The sequence below is a fragment of the Cheilinus undulatus genome, linkage group 22 (genome assembly GCF_018320785.1).
Source record: "Cheilinus undulatus linkage group 22, ASM1832078v1, whole genome shotgun sequence".
Lineage (NCBI taxonomy): Eukaryota > Metazoa > Chordata > Actinopteri > Labriformes > Labridae > Cheilinus > Cheilinus undulatus.
Window position 1 is genome coordinate 11,925,595 of NC_054886.1, and position 25,917 is coordinate 11,951,511.

The following is a 25,917-nucleotide window of genomic DNA, read 5'->3' on the forward strand; positions in this document are numbered from 1 at the left end:
GATGAGTCCACATTTCAAACTGTTTTGAGAAATAATTAAAAAATAGCCGTCAAGATTGATAACAATGCAAAGCTCAAAAGCAGGCATATGTGATTGTGTGGGGTGTATTAGTGCACACAGCTTGGGTAACTTGCACAGCTGGGAAGGTACCATGAATAACGAGAGGCACATACAGGTGTAGGAGCAACTTATGCTTCTAGTCAGACAATATCTCTTTCCGGGAAGACAGCCCCACATTCTGCATGAGTTTCAGGCTTCACAGGGAAGAGTGTGTAGACTTGTGTGCATGCAGTCCAGACCTGTCTCCCATTTAAAACATATGGTAGATTATGTAGCACAAAATATCCAAAGAGAACCTGAATTATTGAGGAACTTCATGTGCATCAAGTAGTGTCTGCAGTCCTCAGATGCTTCCAGAGTGTTTCAAGAAGAAAATATGATGTATCACAGTGATAAACAGAAACAGAACATGCTGCAGCCATCAAATTCAGAATGCATATGTATGTCTAGAAATCAATTAAAAAGACAGTCATAACATTCAAAGCAACTGAATATGGGTTGAAATGATTTGTAAAATCACTGTATTCTGTGTATTTGATGTCCCAAGTTTTTTGGAATGGGGTTTGTAAAAACAGTACAAGAAAAAGTACCAAAAAGAAAGTAAAAAGGAAATGATCCATTAGGTAAGATGACTTTTAATGCTTAAATTAGCCTAATGCTATACAGATGGTATATTTTGAATCTTTTTTATAAAACCTAACCTTTATGTGGAGAACATTTAAAGAGAACAAAATACAAATGAGAGAATAAAGTGTGTTTTTCAGGGATTATTGTCTCTTATGTTGCAATCTGCACATGGAAAAGACCAATTAAAAACAATAGTAATGTGCTGCTTTTATGTGTTTTTATAGTTTCTGGGGGGGAAATGAAATTGTGCTGAGAATATTTCTAAGAAGAATCTGTAAAGAGAAATGTTTCCCTTTGATTTGCTGGCATAAGATAAATATGGAATACCTACAGATGCATCCTTGAAATGCAAGAAGGATGGAGAGGCTGCTATAAAAAGATGACATGGAGCAGAGAGCGGGAATATACAGCCTGTGACACTGAAAAGATGGTGGCAGCAAAAGGAGGAAGAGGAGAGGGGGAAGAATTTGTTAAAAAAGACCAGCACCACACAAGACCGAGCAGTGCCAAGCCCCCCTACAGCAGCATCAACACAAATTCACAGCTGCACACATCTAAATATAGTCCTCCTGCTGAAGAGAGACACAGAGAGGAGCGGAGGAAGAATCTGGGGAGGGAAGAGAACGGAGAGGGGAGCAATATAGGGTTAACAGATGACATCATCCCCTTCGTTCTCCTGCCTCCCTCTTATCTTTCCATCGCAAGGTACCTCCCTTCTTTTGCCCCCTCCATCTTCACCCTCCTCTCCAATCTCTCCAAGCCATTTTTTTCCCTCCTCAAATGAGCAAGTGCAGCTCTCGTCTTTAAATAACAGTTATTCTGTTTGGGGCTGAGTGTGTGACAGAGAGAGACAGCTTCTGTTTTAGCTACCATGCAAACCGCCTCTGCATCTCTGTCATTGCATGCACACACACACACACACACTTGTGCTCAATGCACAGATACGGTGACGCAGAGAGGAAAAAAGAATGGGGAGGGAGGGGAGAGAGAGAGAGAAAGGCAGAGGGAGATAGAGGCAGGAAAGCAGGAAAAAGACTTAGTTATAAATAGTGGAAGGAAGCAACAGTAATCAAAAGTGAGACTCCATGCAGTGTGGAAGTCAGGACAGTATAAATATCACCTTAAGGGGTTTAGGTGACGTGCTTTAAGTCCATCTCTAAATAATCTAATCCTCCAGATAAAACACATCCACAACATGACACACTGTCTGAGAAACAGGTGTAACCTTTATCTCGCCTGTAAACAGCATCATGAAAAATGATGTTATCACATGTGACAGACAACATCCTGCTCACGTTGTTCCATCTTTAGATTTTTCAAGAATGCTGAACAGAAAACAGCTATTTACCTGCCAAGAAAGAACAGGACAAATCATTCTGCTGCTACAGAGCAGGAAATACTCAGAATTCATCATTTGGTGGTGGTACCAAGAATAGGTGACGTCCCTGGCAGGGTATTAGCATCTGTCATGTAAACAGAGTTGTATGTGCAGCCTGTGACTGATAATCAGGCAGATCCTAATAAAGAAAAATAGCACAATGTTGGCTCTGTAATTCCTTTGCATAGATAGCTGTATGAGATTTGAATTGGCACCTGCTTTCTAAAGTCTCCTCAGTATCTTCTGGGTAAAAAAATAATGGTTAGGTATACAGAGTATACCCGTGTGTTACCCCTGACACTGTAAGAGAATAGCTAACTCAAAATGCATAATTATGTTTTTGTCTCAGACAAAAGTCTGCGAGCCAGTGGTGATTGTAAAATCTGCTCTTCTTTGGCCAGTCAGCGAATAGTTTACTTTATAGAACTGACTGTTCCCTACAGGATTCTGTGGAGGAAGCACATGAAAGGAAAAAGCTTAGATTTGCAGATTTAGGGGCAGAGGCTCAACAAGCTAGGGTTTGTCTGGTAGAAGTGGGATGTAGCGGTTTAATGCATGGTCTGCAGTTTCTCCACTTACAGATGGGAGTGCAGGGACAGAGTTTGTGAAAGAGGAGGAGATGCCAGATGAAGCAGTTCAGACCAATCAGTGGATTTGGATGTCAACTGGGATGCAAAATACATTTTGACTGAAACCCCACCATTCTTCTCTTCTCTTGTACTCTTTCTTTGTTCTTTTTCTCTTCCCTCATGAAAATGAGGGAGTAGGGGGATGTAGAGCCTCAGCTCACTCAGTGCTGGCCCCAATCAGAGCACCTCACCTCACCTCTGTCTCCTCCACTCTCTATCTCCCTCTCTTTACACTTTTCTCTTTCTATTCTCTCTTTTGTTCTTTTGCACTGGAATGTGTGATGTTTGCACCAGGAGTAGCATAGTTGTATTTCTGTGGCAACTGTGAGTCATATTTGTGTAGATAGCACCAGCATTGTCACTACCTGGAGCAGGCCTGCCCACAGAGCTGGCTGGGGCCCTGAAAACCCCAGTGAACGGGCCTGCCCCAGTTGTGTTTATTGTTGATATCAGTGCATGTGTTGGATCAGTAGCATTGGTGCTAGCATCATGGCTACTTTGGAGCTGAAAAGTGTGTCAAACTATTCTTGCTTTGAGATGAAATTCTTTATTGAAGCTATTTATCCGTCTCACCACTTTCTCACCCAATTTTTTGCCACCCTTGTTGCCATTTTTATCCTATTTGTGCTGCTTTCATGCTTTTCTTTCCATATTTAACCTATATTTGCAGCTTTCCACCAACCTCTCCAAATTTTGACTCATTTTTGTTGCCTTTTGCCCATTTTAGACATTGTTTTGCCTGTTTTCCTCTCTTATGCCACTTTAGACCCATTTTTTTTTACATTTTTTACCTGTTTTTTTCCTCTTGTTCTGCCACTTTAAACCCATTTTTGACATTTTTGCCAATTTTCCCTCCTTTTTTGCCACTTTAAACCCATTTTTGCAGATTTTGTTCCCATCTTGGAAACTTACTAATTTTTCTCACTTCTTGTTGCTGCTTTTTGCCCATTTTAACCACTTCTCACCCATTTTTACCTCCTTTTTTGCCATATTTAACCTATTTTTGTAGCTTTTTGCCCATTCTGCCACCTCTCAAAATTTGTATTTATTTTTGTGGGCTTCTGCAAATTTTTGACATTTTTAATTTATTTTTTCCTCTTTTTTTTGCTACTTGAAACCCATTTTTGACATTTTTTGCCCATCTTGGCAACTTTTACCCCATTTTGCCACTTTTACCCCATTTTTTTGCCCCTTTTGAACACATCATGGCTTATCTCTAAAGTCTGACATTATTTTCCTATTATTTTGTTCAGTGTGCCCATCCACAATTTAAACATTACCAATAATATATTTAAATATTTTTGTTCTTTTGATAAGAGTGGTTATCATAGGTTAAATTTACATGATTGCCATGATTTCGCTTCATCTAAGGAGGCTGGCTCTAGCACATTGGGTCACTGTTCACCCTTTGGAGGTGTCATGGGACTACCTGAATAAAACACCAGTGAAGAGGAGTTTCACTTCACAACCCTGGTGAAGTGCTGGCTTCTTGCTGCCCATCAGCCTCCTCAGTTGACTTATGGGGGACATTACGAAGGGCTTAACTGGGTTTAGGGATTTCTTCACTGAGTGCTTATCCCTGTAGATGGGCACAAGTATCTTCTGTTTACTTTAAATCTGGCTGTTTATTTGACTGCTGACTCTGTTTTCCTAAAGCAGAGGCTTCAAGTGGTAATGTGCCAACACTAAAGGCCCATTTTAAGTTGAAATAAATATGCAGGATGGTCTTAGATGTCTTTGTAAATAACAGAGGCTGTCTATCCTTTGCTAAACGGATGAAAGTATGGGGATAAATTAGGAGCGACCCACTTCTCCAGGCACCGTTACAACTGTCCCATAATGCATGACTGACTAACTGAACTACACTTTACTTAATTACTTAAAAAATAAAAATAACCCTACCTGTAATCCTTTTTAAATGTTAAATATCACATTCTAACTGTGTTAGTGAAAGTTGTTGAATTACCTTTACAGACTAATGGTTGGGCTAGCATGATGATAAAGTCAAGTTGTGCAGAGATGGTCAGTTTTTAAGTGTTGGACCACTATACTTAACATTAGACCAGTAAGTGTACATACTGTGTCTGTGTATACAGTAGTAGTGTGTGATATATGGTTTTGAACACAGCCTCATTTTTTTCTTCCATGAGGTGTCTTATCATCATGACATCTCACAACCTCACTGGTCTTTATGCCACTATGAACCTTGCAAAAAATAGTTAGAAACAAGCTTAAAGTTATGTACACTGTTGAGCATTTATCTAAAACACAAGAAGTTTCATCCTTCCATTTTCCTCTGCTTATCCATGGCCAGGTCACAGTGGCAGCAGGCGAAACAAGTCAACCCAGACATCTCTCTCCACAGAGACATTTTCCAGCTCTTTCTGAGGCTTTCCCAGGCCAGATTGGATATATAACCTCTCTAGGAAATCCTTGGTCTACCCTGGGGTTTTCTCCAAGTTGGACTGGCCTGGAAGACCTCCACAGGGAGGAGATCAGGAGGCATCATAACCAGATGCCCAAAACCATATCAGCTGGCTCCTTTCATGATGAGGGAGCGGCAGCTCTACTTCAAGCTTCCTCCAGATGTCTGAGCTCCACACCCTATCTCTGAGGCAGAGCTCAACCATCCTCCTAAAGTTTCTCATGTCGACTGCTTAAACCCACATTTTTAGTCTTTCTGTCATTACTCAGAGTTCATGGCCACAGGTGAGGGTGGGAACAAAAATCAGAGAGCTTTGACAACTTTGCCTTAAATTTCAGCTTCCTCTTCCTCACAATGCTATCTTACAACATGTGCAATACTACCAATTCATCTGTCAGTCTCACGGTCCATTCTACCCTCATTAATGAACAAGACCCAAACACACTTGAACTCCATCACTTGGGGCACCTGGAGGGAGCAATCCATAATTTCCAGCAGGGAACCCTGGTCACAGACTTGGAGGTTCTGAACCTCCCAGATCGCTATGCACTCAAATACAAACCACCCCAGTGCATGCTGGAGTACCTAGGCTACAGAAGCCAATGGAACCACATCATCTGCAAAAAGCAGAGATGAATTTCTGAGGTCACCCAAAACCAAAGGACCTGGCAGAGACCAACATGTACTGGGAACATGTCAGACTTTATGCCAAGGATGCAAACACAGCTCTGACTATACAGGGACCTGATGGCCCACCGCAGCAGCCCTGGGATCCCCCACATGTCTCCCTGTGTGACACGATCGTAAGCCTTCTCAGTTTGTGCCAGAGCAGCGCTAAACAGCCAACATAATAAGCAGCTAGCTTAAACTGGTGCCTATATGCCCCTTCAGAAATAAGGGGGCAAGAGAACACAGCTAAAAGAAGACTACGTACGAGAAGTAACGTTAGTTCCACCAAAATAAATTGACTACCACAGTTTAAAGGTGCAGTATGTAAAATTTTGGGAATATTAGCAATATCTAACAGATTTTAGATTGCGATGCTGGAAAGCGGATTTCAAAAATGGGTTTATGCTATTTGCTTCTTTCTGTGGTAGTGTAGAAAGGTGCAAGATTTAAAAAAGATGGCGGACTCCATGGAGGGGACCCTCCACGTATGAATAAAATGCTTATTCAAAAATAAAACAGTTTTATATATTCAGGTGATTAAACTCTAATGTTGATAGGCATAATTATTTATTCTAGTGTGTTCTGTTATAGCTATTAGGTTAAATACTACACACTGCACCTTTATATGCAATGCACACAGACTAGTTTATTAAACTGCAGTTTGCCCCTTAAAGGGATATATTTTTCTCGCCATTTCAACAGGGCTTATTACTGCTAGCGTTCATGCTGATTAGCGCTTGTCTTTATAATTATAGGTGACATCAGAGAGTATGGTGTAGACCTGCCCTCTTTGTGCAGTGTCTTGAAATAACTTTGATTATGAATTGGTGCTATACAAGTAAATGACTGAAGGAGGCTGGATGAAAAATGACAAGAAAAATCCACATTAAAGTCCAAATTCATTTGTTATGCATGTTTAATCTGCACAAGAGAGAAGCTGAATTAGCAAATACTTGCAACATTATTTAAACTTCTGTTTTCTCAAAATCCCTGTAGATGGAGAACTGTTCTTAATGTTAGACTTTAAGCTACTAAGAAATTGACAAATTAGCCTATCTGTCCTTCTTTAATTCCTATTCTCTAATCTACAATTTGCAGCATAAGACCAGACTTAATAGGAAAAAGCCTCTGAAAGATTGCACATTTTCAATGAGGGGAATTTCTTTGACAACCAAGACAAAGATTAAAGTAAATTATTTTAATCAAACTTTCTATTTCTGTCTGAATGAATAAAAACAGCTTTGCATTTTGCCATCAGGTGATTTAAAGCCATGGCACAAAGTCTACATGAGCTATATTCAGTGGAAGCATAGAGAGAAAAATCTCATTTTCTCTTTAACAAAGGCAGTTAGAGGAGGGTAAGTCATGGCAAAAGATTAAGTGGTGCGCTAAGCCCATCTTTAAATAATCCAATGTTACTAATAATATACATTTCCAGCACACAGCACAATGAACAGAGAGCCTGGGAGTTACAGGCTGAGGTTCATGTCTGCATGCTTTCCTGCGTGTAGTTCTTAGGTGCTTACTCTGCCTATAATCAGCTGAATCTCTATCAATAAATAGACTTCACAAAGACATGAGTCATGAAAAGTCTCCTCTTTCATGTGCAAGTCTCTGTTCTCTGACCGCTGAATGACTTTCAGGATTTTTAGAGATTGAAAGTCTTCTCGTGCAATATCTGCTGTGCAGATGTAAACACAAATTGAACACAGTAAGTAAACAAATATTGAAGACAGTTATCCCAGCTTTAGACATCCTCAGCATTTGATTAGCAGCTTTGTAACCCTCACTTGTAGAATAATAATCTGTTGGTTTGGTGTGCAGCGTTTATATCATGCACGGTGCTTTTCACACTGCTGTGTCACACACAAGGAAATGTGATAAATGAAAAGATAAATCTCACATTTTCTTGTCCTTGTCTAAGAATGTTTTGGAAAGCAGGCAACGAATCAGTGCAAATATTTGCACATATTTCCTGCTCCTTCATGTCCCACCTGAGATAAATCTCCCTTAATAATCGCCTTCACGAAGCTCAACATGTCACCTTTCCATGTCTAATATTTGATTTTCTTTGCTTGTTTAGCTACGCACTGCCGTTCAAGCAGGAGAGCACATTAAATAATGACTCCTATAGTGACCCGTATGGCAATCGAAGCAGAAAGCTTATTTGCTCAAGCATTAGCGTATTCCTTTTAGAATCACCTCTTTCTCTGGTGACACAGCAGTGTTTGTGGTTATTGCACCGCTAGCCATTTCATTACATCCCCTTCCCTGCAATATCCTCTGCCTTCTTTAAAATCTTTTATCTCACTGCCCCTCCTCCTTCACCTGTCAGCTAATGTTCAGTCATTTCCTCTTTCCTCATTCACTCCATTTCTTTCATTACCCCCTCACTTTCTACCCGACTCTCCCTTTTAATTGATCTGAGACGGTCATAGAGCAGAAACTACTCCATGCCTTCTGTAACCCAATACCAGGCTCATCCAGCTGGCCTCTCCCTTACTGCACACACACACACACACACACACACACACAGTCATATAATCTCCCACATACAATCTCTGTGAGGAGGTTACTGTTTTACAGTAAACAGCCAAGTCAAAGCAGAGCCTGCCACACAGTTGTTAACATGATGTGGACAAAAACACGTCAAACAAAAAATAAGATGCAAGTGCAATATTTACTCTCATGCTGGTTATTTAGGGAACTACGTCATCAGGTTGGGTTATATTGGCAATATATCATATTCAACAACTTTTGGCACAATAGATATGACATCCAAGCAAGAAAATGCACCCTAAATAATCCATGCAATTTGTCTAAAGCTAGCTTTTAAACACTTTATCTGTTGTATTCCAAACATAACCCAACAGCTGATTTGTTTTCAGTCCACACTCTTGACTAATGTCTGCTGTCTCTATTTGCAAACATTTAAAACAGTGGTCCTCAAACTTCATTTTTTTGCTCAGGGCACACCTTAGGTTGAGCCAAAATCTCAAGGCACACCATATTTATATCAATACAAAATACAATCCTTAAATAATGTTATAGCCAAGGCCGCCCACAAAGGGGGGGGGGGAGGGAGAGCTTTCGGGGGCCAAGCCAACTGGGGGATCATGGAGCAAAATCATGGTGCATTGTTAAATTTAGCTGTGATAGTCAATCTATTTAACCAGAATACTAAATGCTTTTATCAAAGCAACAAAAAATAGTTTTATTTACTTATGCTTTGGTATGATTTAGCCTTCTTAAAAATGCAATCCCCTTAAAACAGAATTACCTTTTTATTGGTAATATTAATAATGTTGATGGGCACATTGAACTAAATGATTTAACAAAAATAAGTTAAAAATGGTAAAAAAAAAAAAAATTAAAAAAAGGTCAAAAATTGGCAAAAAAAATAGCAAATGTGGGTTTAAATGGGAAAAAATGGTTAAAGTGGCTAAAATGTGTGTGTGTGTGTGTTGGGGGGGTTCAAAGTGGCAAAAAAGTGGCAGAAATGAACAAAAATATGATAGCTTTCCATCATTTTCAGCTCCAAAATGAGATAACTGTTAGCCAGGATGCTACCACCAATACTACTGGTCTACCACTCAAACACGGATAAAATTAAAAAACATAACTGGGGGGGGGGGGCAGCCAACTCTGTGGGCAGGCCTGGTTACAGTACTTGTCATAAGGTTGTTGTTATAATGTATGGTTGTACAAATTCCCAAGGCACACCTAGACTTGTGTCAAGGGACACTGTCAACATAACTGTTTTACGTTGGCTCAGCACAATTACTTATTGCTGAAAGAACACAACTAAATTAGGTGGAAAAAGCTTCCATAAGTTTATTACGTCCAGCCAACAAGTTACTTTTAGAGAGCACTTTTAACTGAGCATTGATGCTGGTTTGGTAAGGCATTGATATTTCATTTATCTTAAAACAAGCACTTGAGAGGACAGCTAATGTCTGTTGACACCGCTAGCATTAGAAATTGGTAATTCTTTGAGCTATTTTAACGTTTTAGGAATTTTAAGTTTTCCTTACACCCTACTGTATGTTTTTTGTCTTCCAGCCTTGAAAGAGGGTCTGGGTCTGGGCTTGATTTGATATTGCTTTTGTGGTCATTTCTCTTTTTTGTAAAAGTATGAATACCTCAGCCTTGACAAATCTGAGTTCATTTTAAGAAAAAAAAAAAGGTAGGATTATAAAAGCTATTTACTCCATCCCTGTTCAAACATAAAGTGTCCTTTTCAACACTAGACAGAGTCCCAAAAAAATCTTTCTGGATCTTGCAAAACATGAAGCTCCACGGTTCCATGACTTGTTAAGTAAAGTACAAACTAGGGACAGTGGCCAAGCAAACTACAGTTTTTGCAAGGCAGAGTTCATATTGACACCTATTTTTAATTTTAATCTCAGTCTTAGTCTTTAGATTAAATGCATAGTAGTTTGAGTCACATTTTAGTCATTTTTCTACCCTTTTTAGTTTTAATGTAGTTTTAGTTAACGAAAACTCCAAAGCATTTTAGTCTGGTTTTAGTCCATAAAAAGTCCTTACATTTTAGTCTTTACTTTTAGTCCAAGCATCTATTCTGATCATCCTGATTCTGGTACCATATCATGGTAGTGTGTTCTATGCACTCTGCCAAACCTGAGGTCCCTGCTTTCTGCAGGCTTAGAAGCAGAATAGCTACAGTTGCATTGTATTTTGACAGATTTACCCACAGTGGGGAAATATCATGGATTTTGACTGTCGGACATTAACTAAAATACATTTTAGTCTCATTTTAGTCATCTTGATGAAACCTAGTTTAAATTTTAGTCTCATTTTAGTCATCTTGACTAAATTACATTTTAGTCTCGTTTTAGTCATCTGGACAAAAATTAATTACATTTTAGTCTCATTTTAGTCATCTTGATGAAACATAGTTTACATTTTAATCTCATTTTAGTCTCATTTTAGTCATCTTGACAAAACATAGTTTACATTTTAGTCTCATTTTAGTCATCTTGACGAAACATAGTTTACATTTTAGTCTTATTTTTATACTCATTTTAGTTATCTTGACAAAAACTAAATTACATTTTAGTCTTGTTTTAGTCATCTTGACAAAACTAAATTACATTTTAGTCTTGTTTTAGTCATCTTGACAAAAACTAAATTACATTTTAGTCTTGTTTTAGTCATCTTGACAAAAACTAAATTACATTTTAGTCTCATTTTAGTCATCTTGACAAAACTATATTACATTTTAGTCTCGTTTTAGTCATCTTGACAAAAACTAAATTACATTTTAGTCTCATTTTAGTCATCTTGACAAAACTAAATTTCATTTTAGTCTTGTTTTAGTCATCTTGACAAAACCTAGTTTACATTTTAGTCTCATTTTAGTCATCTTGACAAAACTAAATTACATTTTAGTCTCGTTTTAGTCATCTTGACAAAACCTAGTTTAAATTTTAGTCTCATTTTGGTCTCATTTTAGTCATCTTGACAAAACTTAAACTATTTTTTAGTCTCGTTTTAGTCATCAAAGCTCTATTTTTAGCTTGTTTTAGCTAGTCTGTCTCATAGAAAAAAGGCTGTCGCTGAACATTTTTAGTTATTTTATCGACGAAATTGACACTGTTATAAGGCAGTGATTTTTCACATTTCATTAGAATTAATGTGACAAAGAAAGGCAGTTAGTAAACTTTCTAAGGTCAGAACAGCTGGTTTCTGTGTGTTTTCTTGTCTGTCTGTCCATCAGTTGCTTAAATCCATCCACAACTTCCTGCCTCTACCTCTATCTTAACCTTTTCTCCTATTCCCACAGTACAGCCATGGAGTCTGGTTCCGCTTTTGAGGTTTCCACCTGTAAAAAAGAAAGTCTCTGTTTGTCACTGTTACAGTACACCTGCTCATGGTTGATAAATGTTGGCTGTCTATGAACAATATCACAAAGTATTGATAGAATTGATTCTTCCTGTAGAAAACTTTAGTTGTGAGTTTGTCCTATCTAGAAAAAACTGACAGACTGTATGAAATAAATAAAAGGGACGTCATTAAGGTCATGTATCTCTGCTTCAACAGTGATGAGCATGGCATTATGAATACCAGCTGTGAGCAGCTCAAATGTTAGTCAAGTCGTGCTGAGACTTTCTCCTTCTTCCTCTGTTGTTTGAAACTAGTTAACACAAACTACGACCTGCATGGTTAAACAGCAAAACCCAGCAACCCCAGGATACAGCTACCACTGCATGAAACGGGACATTAAAATACCAATCTTCTGTGTATATAGGTCAGGTATTTCAGAATTAAGCCATGCTCTGTCGAACCAATTGGACATCACCGCTCCAGATTTGCTCCTGTAAACTGTGCAGGAACGAAGGCCATCCCTTCCACAGTTCAACGCCTGTAGGCTCGTAAGAAACTTGGCGGAGAGTATCATCGATGCCAGCCGCTGTTTAATCCCACAGCGTTTACCTCTGTGTTATCTGTGATGTTGAGATGGATGTGGAGGTGTTGTAGCTTGAATGTGTGGTTGGGATCGTAGCATATGTTTATCCTTTCCACTTCTGCCATGAGGTTAACTTTGATGTTTATGTTTGAAAATCTCACCCACAGAGTCAGCAGGAGAAAAGGTTACAAAGTGAAGACAGTTTTATTGAAGTTTAATCGTCTAAGAATGAATTCAGCCGTAGTAAATGATGTAGGTATGTAACTTTTAAAAGACATGGTGCTTTTAATTAAAGAAGTAGGTGAAATATCTTAGCTTCAAGCATTGTAAAGAAAAAAATCAATCAGTTCTGTCTTTTTTGCCCTTAAACACTAATTCTTACAGGCTTGGAGTGTATTTGTACCTTTATAAAGCTGGTGCAGCATGTCTCCAAAATGATATGTTCTCTCTATTATATTTTTTGAGGTTGTCTTTTAAGATTTATAACAGAAATGTGTAACAGCATGTTTTCCCTCTAATCCCTTCATTGTTTGTTGTGAAAATGTCCCATTTCTGAAAGCATTATGAAACACAAACAGCAGTGTATTTTTGTCCTTCACAGACAGCGGTGAGAAGATTTTAAATGCATCATTTCATGAAAACTGAAGGCTTGAAAAAGCACCTTTGACATGTTTAACAGCATCTTAGTGAGCTGATAGCACCATTAGACAAGTGTTAGCTGCAACACTGCGAGACACCAGGTTGCGAAAGATCAACTGCTCGCTGGCATATCGTTATCTTAACAGGTGGCAGATGCAAATAAAAGGATACTTAACATTACTTTACCTAAAATGTCAGTATTTATCTGTTTTGACACTCACCATCTGTTTCTCAGTGCAACAAACCTTGATTCAATTACAATGCAGCTTATTATATATCTGCAGGGTGCTCTAAGGCTTTTTTATTTATGCAAAAGCGGAGCTGCATGATGTGTTTCAGCCAGGTAACACTCTCTAAGCTCACACCATCCTTTGGGGTCTGACAGTTATTCAAAGCCACTCAGCGGCCCTTTGAAAAGCCACTCATGCTGGTTGCCACTGATGGGAACGTCAAGGACAGAAACCATAATGCATGGCTATTTGGTTACAAGGATATTTCCTTTGCATGGTTAAAATAGAAATTAGACATGCTGGTGCTACTTTGCATGCTGAAGGGTATTTACACTATAGCTTCTGCTTTTTGTTAGTGTTTCCTATTAATGTTTTTATAAAAGACCCTGTAAAGTGATAATAAACCTTTATTTTAGGTTTGTTTATGACAGGCCACAGTGTTATGAACCCCCAGGTCAAAATTCAGTCATGAAAAACTTCTAAAGTTTATAAAATTAAGCTTCAAAATCATGAAAAATGAGGCAGTAAATTCTGCTCTAGTATGGTGTGGGCATGTCAGTTGAATGAGCTGAAGCCACGCCCACTCAGGAGAAACATGATGCTCTCAAATTTGAAAAAAATGCTACATTCTGAATGGAGAAAAGTGCTCACGCCATTAGCTTGGCCCTTGGCCTTATGTTGGCCTTATGTTTAGAGCACAGCTGACTGGCTCTGTGCCAAAGAAGAGACAAAGTCTGTTTTCTGGCTCAAATCTCTGTTATGAGGCTTAAAATGATCCATAGGCCACAGTGGCTGATAGATTTAGCAAATTTACCTCACAATGAACAAAAAACAGCATTTAACTGACTGTTAACTTTCAATGAAGGCAGTGGCAACAGCAACAGATTGTACTGAGATTAACTGCTCTGTGATTTTATATCATAGTGCTAGAGGGGCGGGGTTATTCCTCATTGTGAGCTGGTGACATCACCACCCCACATATTGGCCCCGCCCAAATTAAACCCAGCCAGGACAGGGGAGAACAACTTTCTAATGGTCTAAATCCAAAATTCAGTCACATGTAGATCTCTGTTTTTACATGTTTACAGCAACTACATTCCAACATATCTAGTGTGTTAAGACACAAATTTTGGATTTCATTTTACAGGGTCTTTAAATTTGTTGAACTGATTTAAAGATTCAGAACATGGATAAGCTGACAGGAGCAGAGTGTGTTTGATTTATTTCAAAAGCACAATTAGACCTGATGCTTTTTTGCAGCTGTGCTGCTTTCACTTTGGTGTGGGAGATAATAATAAACAGCTACCTATCAATTTTTGATGAGAGTGAACCCAACAACACAGCTGACTATGAGAAACAGCTACTAGAAAATAGACAATTTATACACAGGCCTTATCCGATGCTATTTTCCTGATCATATAGCTAGCTTAGCTTACTAAAATATTTTCTTTTAACCACATTGACAAAATCAGATTTCATATGATTAGTATTAGAATGATCATCTTGTGACCATCAAAACCAGACACTGCTTGCCCTCTGGGCAAATATGAACTAGTAGTTTGAAAAGACGTTTTTATATCAAACAGGTACTCACCATACCAGCAGGGGTGGAAAGTAACTAATTACCTGTACTTTAATTACTATAATTGAGCAGTTTTTTTGGGTACTTGTACTTTTTTGAGTACATTGTAAAATCAGTGCTTTTACTTCTACTTAAGTAAGTTTTAACCAGAGGAGCTGTAATTTTACTTAAGTACAACATCCTTGTATGTTTTCCACTTCTGTTGACTATACTGCAAATTCAAATCTAGGGGGATATGTGGGCGGAGCTCCCCATCATGCCCTTTGGCAGAGTGTTTATATGTTTTTTAGATGCATTTAGTGGTGTTTGCATGTTTCCTGTTGTACAGTGATCACTGCTGGGGTTCTTTTGGTCAAGTTTCTGATGGACTGTTGTTGTTTTTGTTGTTAGACATATTTGCACCATGAGTGAAGTTATCCACTGAGTTACAGTTTGTGCCAGTGACTGTAGGTGTTCCTAGACTATATTATTCATCGATATGCATTGCCTTGTCAGGTCAGCTCAAGCCCATGAACCATTAACTGTGTCTGAAATGCAACATGAGATGAGTGAATCAGTTTAGTAGCGATGGACAGCAGAATGTACCACCGGGCTGAGCAGAACAGAAAGTCTGTTTTTGTGTGATTTTGCTCTGAGCTCCTGCTGTGATAGCTGCTGGTGACAACTATATTCCTTGAGATCTCAAGATAGACCAGAAAGTGTCCCATGATCACCCTGCATGCTTACACAACCACAAAACACACATTCAGGCCTTGGTAAAGTCTTGCACAGCAGGGCCTCCATAAGAATCCATCTTCACTGCTCATAATATCAACACTGACTCACTGCAGAGTATAGCTCACAGATGTCAGACCTCTTTCTAACCTGAATCCTTGATCATGGTTGTCTGCAGTGTTATCAAATCTCCATCAGTAGTCACAATGCTATGCTTAGCTGGAATATCTTTAGTAATAGTGATGCTCTGTCTTGCATAGATGCATTTTATCCTACTCTGTTTGAATACAGTGATGCTACCACTACATGGTTTCCATGGTAATTATCTTGTTTCCATCTGTCGTCACAAGATGATGAGATTTCTGCCTGTGGTTACAGATGTCATATACAGTGCTGGGAGAAAGTATCTGCCGCCTTCCTGGTGTCTTATTTTTTGCATATTTGTCACGCTTTAACGCTTAAGATCATTAAAAATGTTAATGCAAGGCAAAGATTACCTGAGTAAATACAAAAAGCAGGTTTTAGATGATGATTTCATTTATAAAAGGAAAAAAGACACTCAAACCTATCTGAAAAAGTAATGCCACCCCTTGTTAATTTGTGAATTAACTCTGATAAACCACATTTTTGGAAGTTCAGCCACACCCAGGCCTGATTACTGCCAGACCCATCAAACCACTTCAATAGAACTGTCTGACAAAGTGAAGTAGGTGAAAAGAGCTCAAAAAGCATGCCAAGATCTAAAGAAATAGAAGAACAGATGAGAAACAAAGTCATGGAGTCACAAATCCACTTCTTAGGCATCTGGACTCCAGTGAACCAAGGTGAGAGCCATCATCCACAAATGGAGAAAACTTGGAACAGCGGCGAACCTTCCCAGGAGTGGCTTGCCTATCAAAATTACTTCAAGAGCGCATTGATGGTGGTCCTACAAGAATCCCGAATAACATCTAAAGACCTGCAGGCCTCACTTTGCTTGGTTAAAGTAAGTGTTCATGACTCAATAGCAAGAAAGAGACAGGGAAGAATGTCATCCATGGGAGAGCCTAAAGGTGAAAATCACAGCTGACCAAAAGGCTTGATGATCTCTTGATGTTTTTGAAGGTGTGCATCCCGTTAAATCTGGGATAAAACAAACACAGAGTTGGTAGTGTGATAGTCTGGGCTGCTTTGCTGCTTGAGGACCTGGACGACTTGCAGTAATTGAAGGAACCATGAATTCTGCTGTCAGAAAATCCCAGAGGGCCATCAGTTTGTGACCTCAACCTGAAGCGCTCTCGGCTTATGCAGAAGGAAAATAATCTGCAACCTATCAGTAAGTTAATTTTTGAACGGCTTAAAAAAAAATGAAATGTGGGTTTTGGAGTGGCCCAGTCAAAGTCCAGGCTTAAATCCAACTGAGATGCTTTAGCATGACTTTAAGCAAGTCATTTATGCCTGAAAAGCCTCCAATGAAAACAATTCTGTAAAAAGGAGTAGGACAAAATTCCTCAAGACACAGTGCTAGTCATCACAAATGCTTGCTTGCAGTTCTTGCCACCAAGGATGGCACAACCAGTTAAAAGGTTTAGAGGGCAAGAACTTTTTTACATAAGGCAAGGTAGGTTTGGATGGTTGTTCCCTTAATTAATGAAATCATTATTCAAAAGCTGCATGTTGTATTTACTCAGGTCATCTTTGTCTTACATACTGTACTATTTTTTAATGATCTGAAACATTTAAACGTGACAAATATGCAAAAAAAAGAAAAAAAAAATCAGGTCAGGGAAAATACTTTTTCACAGCACTGTATGTTAAGCAGGTGCTTTTCTCAGATAAAGTAACACTGGTATTTTTCACCTCGATGACTCACCCTGGCTCTAAGTCAAATGAAAACGCAAGCCTTGTGTTCTTAAAAACTGATCACTTTGATTTTGTTGCAAGCTGAGCGCATGTGTGTTTTCAACACACACATAAAAGTCAACCCTCGTCTCTCCCAGTAAAAGGAAAAAGGAAAGCCTTCGAATCAAGAGACATTTGAAACCAAGCATATCTCAAGGTCAAAGGCAGGAGTGCGGTGCCGCCTTGTTGTGTGGTTGCAGGATCATCAATAATCATTAACAGATAGAGAAACTTGAAATAATCTTCTTTTGGTTAAATAGAAAATCAACCAACCACCTTTGTGAACCCGTCTTTGGCGTGTGGACAGCACATAAATCTTAATAAGTTTATTTATCTGCTGACTACATGTGTGGCAGGAATGTGACCTTTGTCTGGTTAGCCTGCCAGCAACAGCACAACACCCGTGACCGGGAAGCCTGACTGGTGTCTGCGTCCTCGAGGGAGAGCATCACAGCTGGGGAGGAGTGCTGGGCCAACAGACTGCTCTCTGGTTAGAGAGAGCTGCAGTGTAATTGAAGACATGGAGAAGGACGACTGGGAGAAAGCAAAGGACCAACTCGATAATAAACACTGTTAAATCTGAAAAAAAAAATGTTTGGTATCAGGAGCTATGTTTGTACCTGGCTGATGAATTAATGCAATAATACAAAAACAAGATTTAATTAAAAAGGGTATTTATTTAAACTGTGTTAGAGATACTTTCAATATTTTAAGATGGATTTTGGAAACAGAATACACATGCCAGCCGGTTACTTAGGCTACTTTCCACAGCCATTAACTCCAAGCACCATCTTTACTGGACAACATCCTCAAATATTTTTTTATCTTATTTAACAATTAAAATATAGAGATGCAGAGCGGAGGGAAATGCTTCCCCTGTGTTTATGAACATTTTTGATTCCAATCTGGCAGCTCTGTATCTGTGCAATTGCGGGAATAAAATGTTTTAATTCTCCTAGGTCCCACAGAAACTCCAAGTTTATCAAGCCCTCAGTGTGACTTACTCATCATCTCATTTGGGGACCTGTCTGAAAATATTCAGCAGTACTTACATCAAAGCTCCATCTTTTTACAGTCACATTGAAGAGGAAAAAAAAGGAGAGCACTTGAAATAGAGAAGCTCATAATGGAAATGTCAGTGATCTACAGTACCCCAGCTTTTTACAAGATAAACAGCCATTCTCTGGAAGAAGCAATGAGGCAGTTTAGTGAAGAAAACCTCTGTAACAAAACAGGCATTTACTAAAATACAGCTACATCTGTAAGAGAGACCTTGAGGGAAAATCTCACCACTGATTCTAATTTTCTGTGCCATACTTTATCTTGTTAGAGATATAAACTGTCTTTTGCAACATGGTGCAATCTGTTTTAAATCAATTCCAAAAGCACAGTGGCAAGAAAGGTTGACACATGTGTTTACTACGACCACCTGAGTATATTGTAAATGGGATAATAGGGACTGTGCACCCTTCACCTTCACGGTTTGATTTATAGGCTACCTTGACTACACCTATTGGTTGGTTTAGTGCTCTAGATTGGTGTATTGTTTACAACAATTTATCTTTTTGTCAACCTATCAGTTTAAACTAAGAAAAACCTTAAATATTCTCCACTGAAGCCTCACTATTTCTTTTGTCCCTGAATCACATTTCTCTGTAAGACTGTAGCCTTATATAATATCCCGTTTGATATGATGCAAACCCCTGTAATGAGGCTCTTGGAGTTCAGAAATCAGGGTCAGGTGGAGAGCATCGGCCCTGAAACTGGAAGGAAAGTCAATACATGGTTTGATAATATATCAGCCAGGTGGGTAACTCAGGCTGACCACACCGCCTCTCCTTTACATAACATTTTCAAGGATATCATGCTAGCTCACAGACGGGGACCATTTTAAAATATTGGGAAAATTCCTAACTACTGATAATACATTTATACAGAACGGCCTGCAAAATTTAAAAAGTCAACATTTTAAAATAATTTTAATGAACACTGAACACCCACTCAAATACCCTGATCTCTGCTGTTTGCAATGCTACAAGTGTTGGTGTTTAACTTTGAACCCGCTATAAGAGCTGAAAAATGTTCCAAAGAGATTCAGAGGCATTTAGGGCTCAATTTAACCAGGGAATTAACCAATAAAATGACTTCCCAGCTTCCACCCTTATGTGATCATATACAACAGGGGTGTTCAAACTGAGGCCAGGGGCCCAAACGTGGCCCACGGTCCATTTTTGATTGGCCCCGCAGCAGATTCTAAACATTAAATGGAATACAGCCCACATTTGAAAATGAAGCATGTGCTTCACGGTATTGTACATCTTGGTTTCAGTACAAGGCAGTGCTATCATGCTATTTCTGTAAACAAACATTTTGACAAGAAGAATTTATTGATTTGAGTTTTTTGTGACTAAATGAGGACAACACTGTAAATGGACAACATGGCATCCAAAATAATAACAATACTTTCACTTATAACACCCTGATGGATTACAAAGGCTAATAGCAGTACTGATGGTGTTTTAGGGGCAGAACTAGTAGTAGCCAGGTCTCCCTGAAAACTGACTGACCTCCTGAAAATCCCTAAAATGACTGGCTATTTGCCTTGTCAGCTATTAACTAGCCATTTAGGTATACCCAATCACTAAGCCTATATACTGCCTGGACCAAAAAAAAGGCGCCACCTGGATTTAATTAAGCAAATAGGTATGAGTCTCTTATTGGATAATTATTTCCTAAAACAACCATGTCGAAAGACACATCCTGTGGTCGTGGAAAAGATGTTAGTCTGTTTAAGAAGGGTCAAATCATTGGCATGCAAAAAAGGCTTCAGTTTGCTAGGAAGCATAAAGTTTGGACTCTGGAGGAATGGAAGAAGGTGATGTGGTCTGATGAGTCCAGATTTACCCTGTTCCAGAGTGATGGGCGCATCAGGGTAAGAAGAGAGGCAGGTGAAGTGATGCACCCATCATGCCTAGTGCCTATAGCACAAGCCTGTAGGGGCAGTGCTGTGATCTGGGGTTGCTGCAGTTGGTCAGGTCTAGGTTCTGCAACATTATGTGCCCAAAGAATGAGGTCAGCTGACTACCTCAATATACTGAATTACCAGGTTATTCCATCAATGGATTTTTCCTTCCCTAATGGCACGGGCATATTCCAAGATGACAATGCCAGGATTCATCGGGCTCAAATCATGAAAGAGTGGTTCAGGGAGCATGAGACATCATTTTCACACATGGATTGGCCACCACAGAGTCCAGACCTTAACCCCACTGAGAATCTTTGGGATGTGCTGGAGAAGGCTTTGCGCAGTGGTCAGACCCTCCCATCATCAATACCAGATCTTGGTGAAAAATTAATGCAACACTGGATGGAAATAAATCTTGTGACATTGCAGAAGCTTATCGAAACGCTGCCACAGCGAATGCGTGTTTGTAGTCAAAGCTAAAGGCGGTCCAACGAAATATTAGAGTGTGTGACCTTTTTTTGGTGGTGACTTTTTTTGGCCAGGCAGTGTACATATATATATTTATATATATATACATTTTGTATGCAGCCTTCAGTGGAAAAAGTTTGGAAACCCCTGATGTACAATTAAACTGCCAATTACAAAATACATATTATTTTTCAAGGCTGAAATATTCTATACTTCTGCTGATGTGCAGAGATGCAAGATCTAAAGTATTATAATAAACTAAGGCTATGATTCAGTAACTCTACCGCTTCAAGGATACATATCTTTATGTTTTAACTACTTAAATTGGCTCCAAATATAAAGATTTTTCCTTTTTTTTTTGACTGATTTTCAAATCATTCATGATCCTTTTTATTAATGTTATCCATTCACTCTTGTCAAACCATTGTGGGTGTGTTTGATTTGTACAAATAATGCAATGAACAACCAAACTGACCTACAAAATCAAACGTTCATCACTAGGAACTATTTATTGCCAAGTGTTTCAGGGTGGATTTAGGCTTAAACACTGCTATTTTTTTCTGTTACATTCCTTGTGTGTCATGTGTCACATTCAGCCTGAAACTGGCACAGAAATGTACTGAAAGTAAAAGAGAGAAACTGTTGTTAACTGAAGAAGGAGTTCAAATTAACAATAGGAACGGGATCCTCTAGTGGGTTAACACCCACAAGTCTGTCTACACTTGGCCTACATACTGCCCGTTAAAGACTTCCCCGCACCAGGCTTTTCTCCTGCGCCGGTGCTGCAGAATCTTACTATCAATTCCTCCTGGGGATCCAGAAACAGTGCCGCAGCGGTGCAGCAGCCATGTGATATCTGGGACTTCTGTCTGGTGAGTCTACAGCATGTATGCACAGAGAAGTATAAACCAAACAGCTGCAATGAAAACCCTCCATCACCATGCTGAGCACACCCCTCATCTAAAGACCTGAGAGGAAGTTACAGCAGAGTAAATGAGATAGAAAAACACACAAGAGTATACGCACAGCTTCACACACTTTGTACCATCTCTAAAAGCAGAGAGGTCTTTGCTTCATAGAGGGTTAATGGAAAGAGATTGCAGGCTACATGAGAAAGTGAGTAACCTCATAAAGAGGGGTCAGAGGCATATACAAGGACTTACAATGTGCCCTTGCGTTGCACACATGGATAAGAAAGAAAGAAGATAACAAGGTGAGGAAGAGGTCCAGGTGCATATAGAGCCATTCACAGAAAGCAAAGATAGAAAAGGTAAGAGAGCATGGAAGGATGGAGGTGTTGTTTACTGTGGAAACCAAAGGAAAATGTACAAAAATATTGATCAAGGTATCTCTGATGTATATTCACTGTCTTGCAAGAACATATGTTTGAAGGGTTACAGCAAATGTGCAACGCATGCTAAATAAAGCAGCACATGAGAATGGAATGAACTGAATGAGAAGTGTAAGTCAAACTGAATAGTGCCCATAAAAAAGTTTGCTATCATTAGCTAACTTTAGCCGCTGTGTGCAACTAGCCGTGCAAGGCCAAGTAAGGTTGTGAGGATGCTCTAAAAACATTGGAGTGAATTAGTAAATCAGTTTAATTTAGCATTTGTTACAGACAGAATGGTGGATTTTATTACTCAGATATTTTACAAATAGGCTACAGGGTAAAAGTCTTTTAAACACATATTTGTTGTGCCAGTATAGGCTATTTGTTGCTTATTTTTTCTCATTAATCAAAAGATAATTCATTTTAATTCCAGCTGTTTGCACACTCCAAAGCTTGTGCATGTATGAAATACTGTCACACTAAACTATGCCTAAATATACATGCAGGAAACACATCCAGGATAATAGTACCAAATGAAAGCAAAGGGTATGCCTTTGTTCATCCTGAGCAGATATTAAACAGGCTCACATAAACAAGAGTAGTCACAGTGTAGTATCAGCAGCTGTGGGGTTTCATCTATACCAAAAGGAAACCATAAACTTCAGCTTGAACCACCTTGGTGAGGGATGTCTCACCAATGTGTATGTCAGCATCTTTAAAAAGACATACATTTAAGACTGACAGCTCTTCCAGTCAAATAGACAAGAAGATGTTTGATGGTTCAGTGTTAATTAAGCGTGTAAGAGATGTAAATCAACTAAATGACTCAGAGCAGATAAATTTGAATATGTGGACAACTTTGTATCAGCTGAAAGAACACTAACTTTCCACATAACACACCAGATAGACTGTTTCTTAAACCCACTGTGTGAGATATATTTATATATTTCACATTCATTAGGGAAACCTCCCATAGAAAGTGTTTGGAAAGGGCAGGACTTTTCAAATAAATCTCAGAAGTTAACTAGACAAACGTTCTGCCAATGGGCCAATCAGAGCAACAAGACAAAATGAGGCAGCTCTGGTAAGTAGCTTAACAGGCAGGTACTGTTGTTGTTCACAAAGATCGGAGCTTGCTGGTGGATAAAACTCATGCCGAGGCAATAACATCCTCTCTGCTAAGATAAGCTTTCAGAGTGGTTCTTTGCTCCTGTTTCAATTAAAAAAATGCTACCAAGATCTGATAAAACTGTCGCACCTACATCTGAGCTTAGCGCTCCACTGCAGTAGTCACTGCCACAATAGAAATACAACTAAACCTGCCGGTGACTATTGCAAACTCATGCTGAAGCAGGTCAGGAGAAGAGGGAAAACTTTGTTCCTGCCAGGTAATGCTTTTAGTGCGGTTCTTTGCTCTTGTTTGGATAAAGCTACATCCAAGCTAAAAGCAGGTCAGAAGAAGAGCAAAACATCTTTTCAGCAATGAAAAGCTTTGCTGTAAGTGTGGTTTTTCATCTGTTTTTCAACAACAAAAAAATGCTGTCCAGTTCTGATAAAACTGCCACTATGCTATGGTTACATCCAGGCTGATCGCTACACCTGTGGTAGCCACTGCTTCCAGCTTCTAGAATCAAACCCCCCGCCTGTAGCTACCGCCTCTTCTCCTCAAATGATGCTGATAGGTCCAGTCTGTTTCAGACCTGGGAAAGCATTTCAGATCGTAGCTTTGCGAGATGGATCTGCCTGATGACGGACATGGAATCTGGCTAATCTGTCGGCTTTGCAAACTTACAAAAGAACTAGATGAAAATGAAAAACAGACTTGGTGGGACATAATTCTTTAAAACCTGTACTTGAAAACACTACTGGCAGGATGATTTTTGTTTCCTCGGAAAACACTACTCACACATGCGACCAACCATTTAAGTTTATGTTATTTGTTTGTAACAGTTTTATCCAAAGCTCTCTGGCCTTTAAGGCAACCCCTGTTTCCTTTCGAAAACAAATCAAAGCCATTCCTATCACCTCCATCATACTTAGAGGACAAAAGGACAATATGTATCAGAGAACACCAATCAATATGAAATACACACATCAATACACACCCTCCCCAGTACACATCTATAAGTGTGTTATGTAAAGAGGCATAAAAGTGTTCCATCCCAGTTTCTGCTGACTTCTCATAGTAGGCCTGTCATGATAGTGTAGTTATACCTGTCTGTATAGGCAGCTTAAGTAGCCCACAGCAGTTACTCACCTTTGAGCAAGGGCAGCGGTGTGAGCTCCACCTGGGAGCTCTGGTAACGGAACTGAGACGAGCTGTGGGACCTCCTCTGCCGGGCTCTGCGCATCGACCTCCGCGGGAAGCCGTCCACCTTCTCTGCGGACGGCACCGAGAAGCTTGTGGTCGGCGAGGACGGGCTGGACGGAGGCAGCTTGGTCGTCTCCATGATGGTGGTGGGTGCGTGCGTGCTTGTGCGCGTGAAGAGGGCCGCGAAGAGGTGCTTAAGAGGTTGAATGGAGGAGAGGATGGAAGAGTGGGTGGCTTTCTGAATCACAGATGGGTTATCAGTTGATCAGAATGGGTAAACGCTTCGGATTGTTGGTAAAGGAGGAAGAAGAGGATGAGGAGGGTGGAGGATAAAAAAGGGAGAGAAGGTGGAGAGGTAAGGAAAGATATTTTCTTGTTGTCCAGTCCCGTGCTGTGCGCCTCGCTGTCTCTATCTATCAGAGCCGGACTGGGAATTGCAGCAGCAGCAGCATCAGCAGCATCCCTGGTTCTTCAGCTTTTCAGACACAGATGAAAAATGGCTTGTGTACCATCCCCGTGGAGGAGTAGCCTGTGCAGCTAGGCTACCAGAGGATGCTCAGACAGGCGCGTCTCCTCATACATACACGCCTCTCTGCTGCTGTATGGCGTCACACACACACACTTAGTCATGGGCCTAAATTTGGATATTTATTTCTATAATTGATCACGGGGCTCCTTATGTAAAGAAATCAATGCAACCGAGCGCCGATTAACCCGCTATTCTTTATCCACACAGAAACAAACAAACGGATCCCAGGGCAGTTCCCCCTCGATGATGCTCCTTATCAATAAAATCACTGATCGGTCCTGGCGGTAGATGATGATATCATAAAATCATCAATCTGGGCCCACCTCGGCTGCCGCATCACTGTTGTCCTTCTCGCTCGTTGTAACGGTTCCTCCTTCGACCGTTAAAACGGCCGCACCTGCTTCTTTTTTTTTTCTCTGAGGTGGGTAATGTTGTTCTCGTCGCGGTTTGTGCTCAACCTCCTCTTCCTGCCGTCCTCCGACCGTATCAGGGCGGGGAAACGTACGCTCCCTCACCGCGCCGACATGTGCAGGTCCTCCACCAGCGGCCGATGCAACACCGAGCCCCGCCGCTACCTCCGCGGTGAGAGGAGAAGAAGAGAGGAAAATAAAACCAATAAACTGTCCCTCCAGAAAGCAGCAACCTGGACTTAAAAAAACCGAAGGCCTATGTTATACAATAGCACAACGTCTGTGTCTGTCAGACTGACGCGGTTTGCTTCTGTCCCCCTTCTCGGATCCCGTTATCCGGTCGTACAGCGCCTCACCGAGGTTGGTCAAATCAGACGTGGTGAGGCAGGGCTGTACAGGATTTGAGAGATTCCGCCCTTCAAAATAAAATAAGATGAACGCCAGTAAGATGGCTAAGAAGCTTTAATTTTGAATTGCGATTCATCTCAAGTACGAAAGTAGCTCCGTAGCTCAAGTGTGCTCTTATACAATTAGTTGTCTGCATTTGAACCCAGGTAAGCTAACATCATAGATATGTTTGTATTTTCTAACAACTCACTCAATATTCGGTGGTATTTCCTCGGACAACTCGATTAAG

General features: G+C 39.9%; 1 protein-coding gene across 1 annotated transcript in view; it reads right to left on the reverse strand.

The window, feature by feature from the left end:
* ppp2r5b (protein phosphatase 2, regulatory subunit B', beta) overlaps positions 1-25,606 on the reverse strand; it is a 69,639-nt gene extending 44,033 nt beyond the window's left edge. Inside the window, exon 1 of the mRNA XM_041780218.1 lies at positions 24,288-25,606. Coding sequence (XP_041636152.1) covers positions 24,288-24,480 — 193 coding nt within the window. The 5' untranslated portion in view covers positions 24,481-25,606. The remainder of the gene's footprint in view (positions 1-24,287) is intronic.
* Positions 25,607-25,917: the final 311 nt, after the last annotated feature.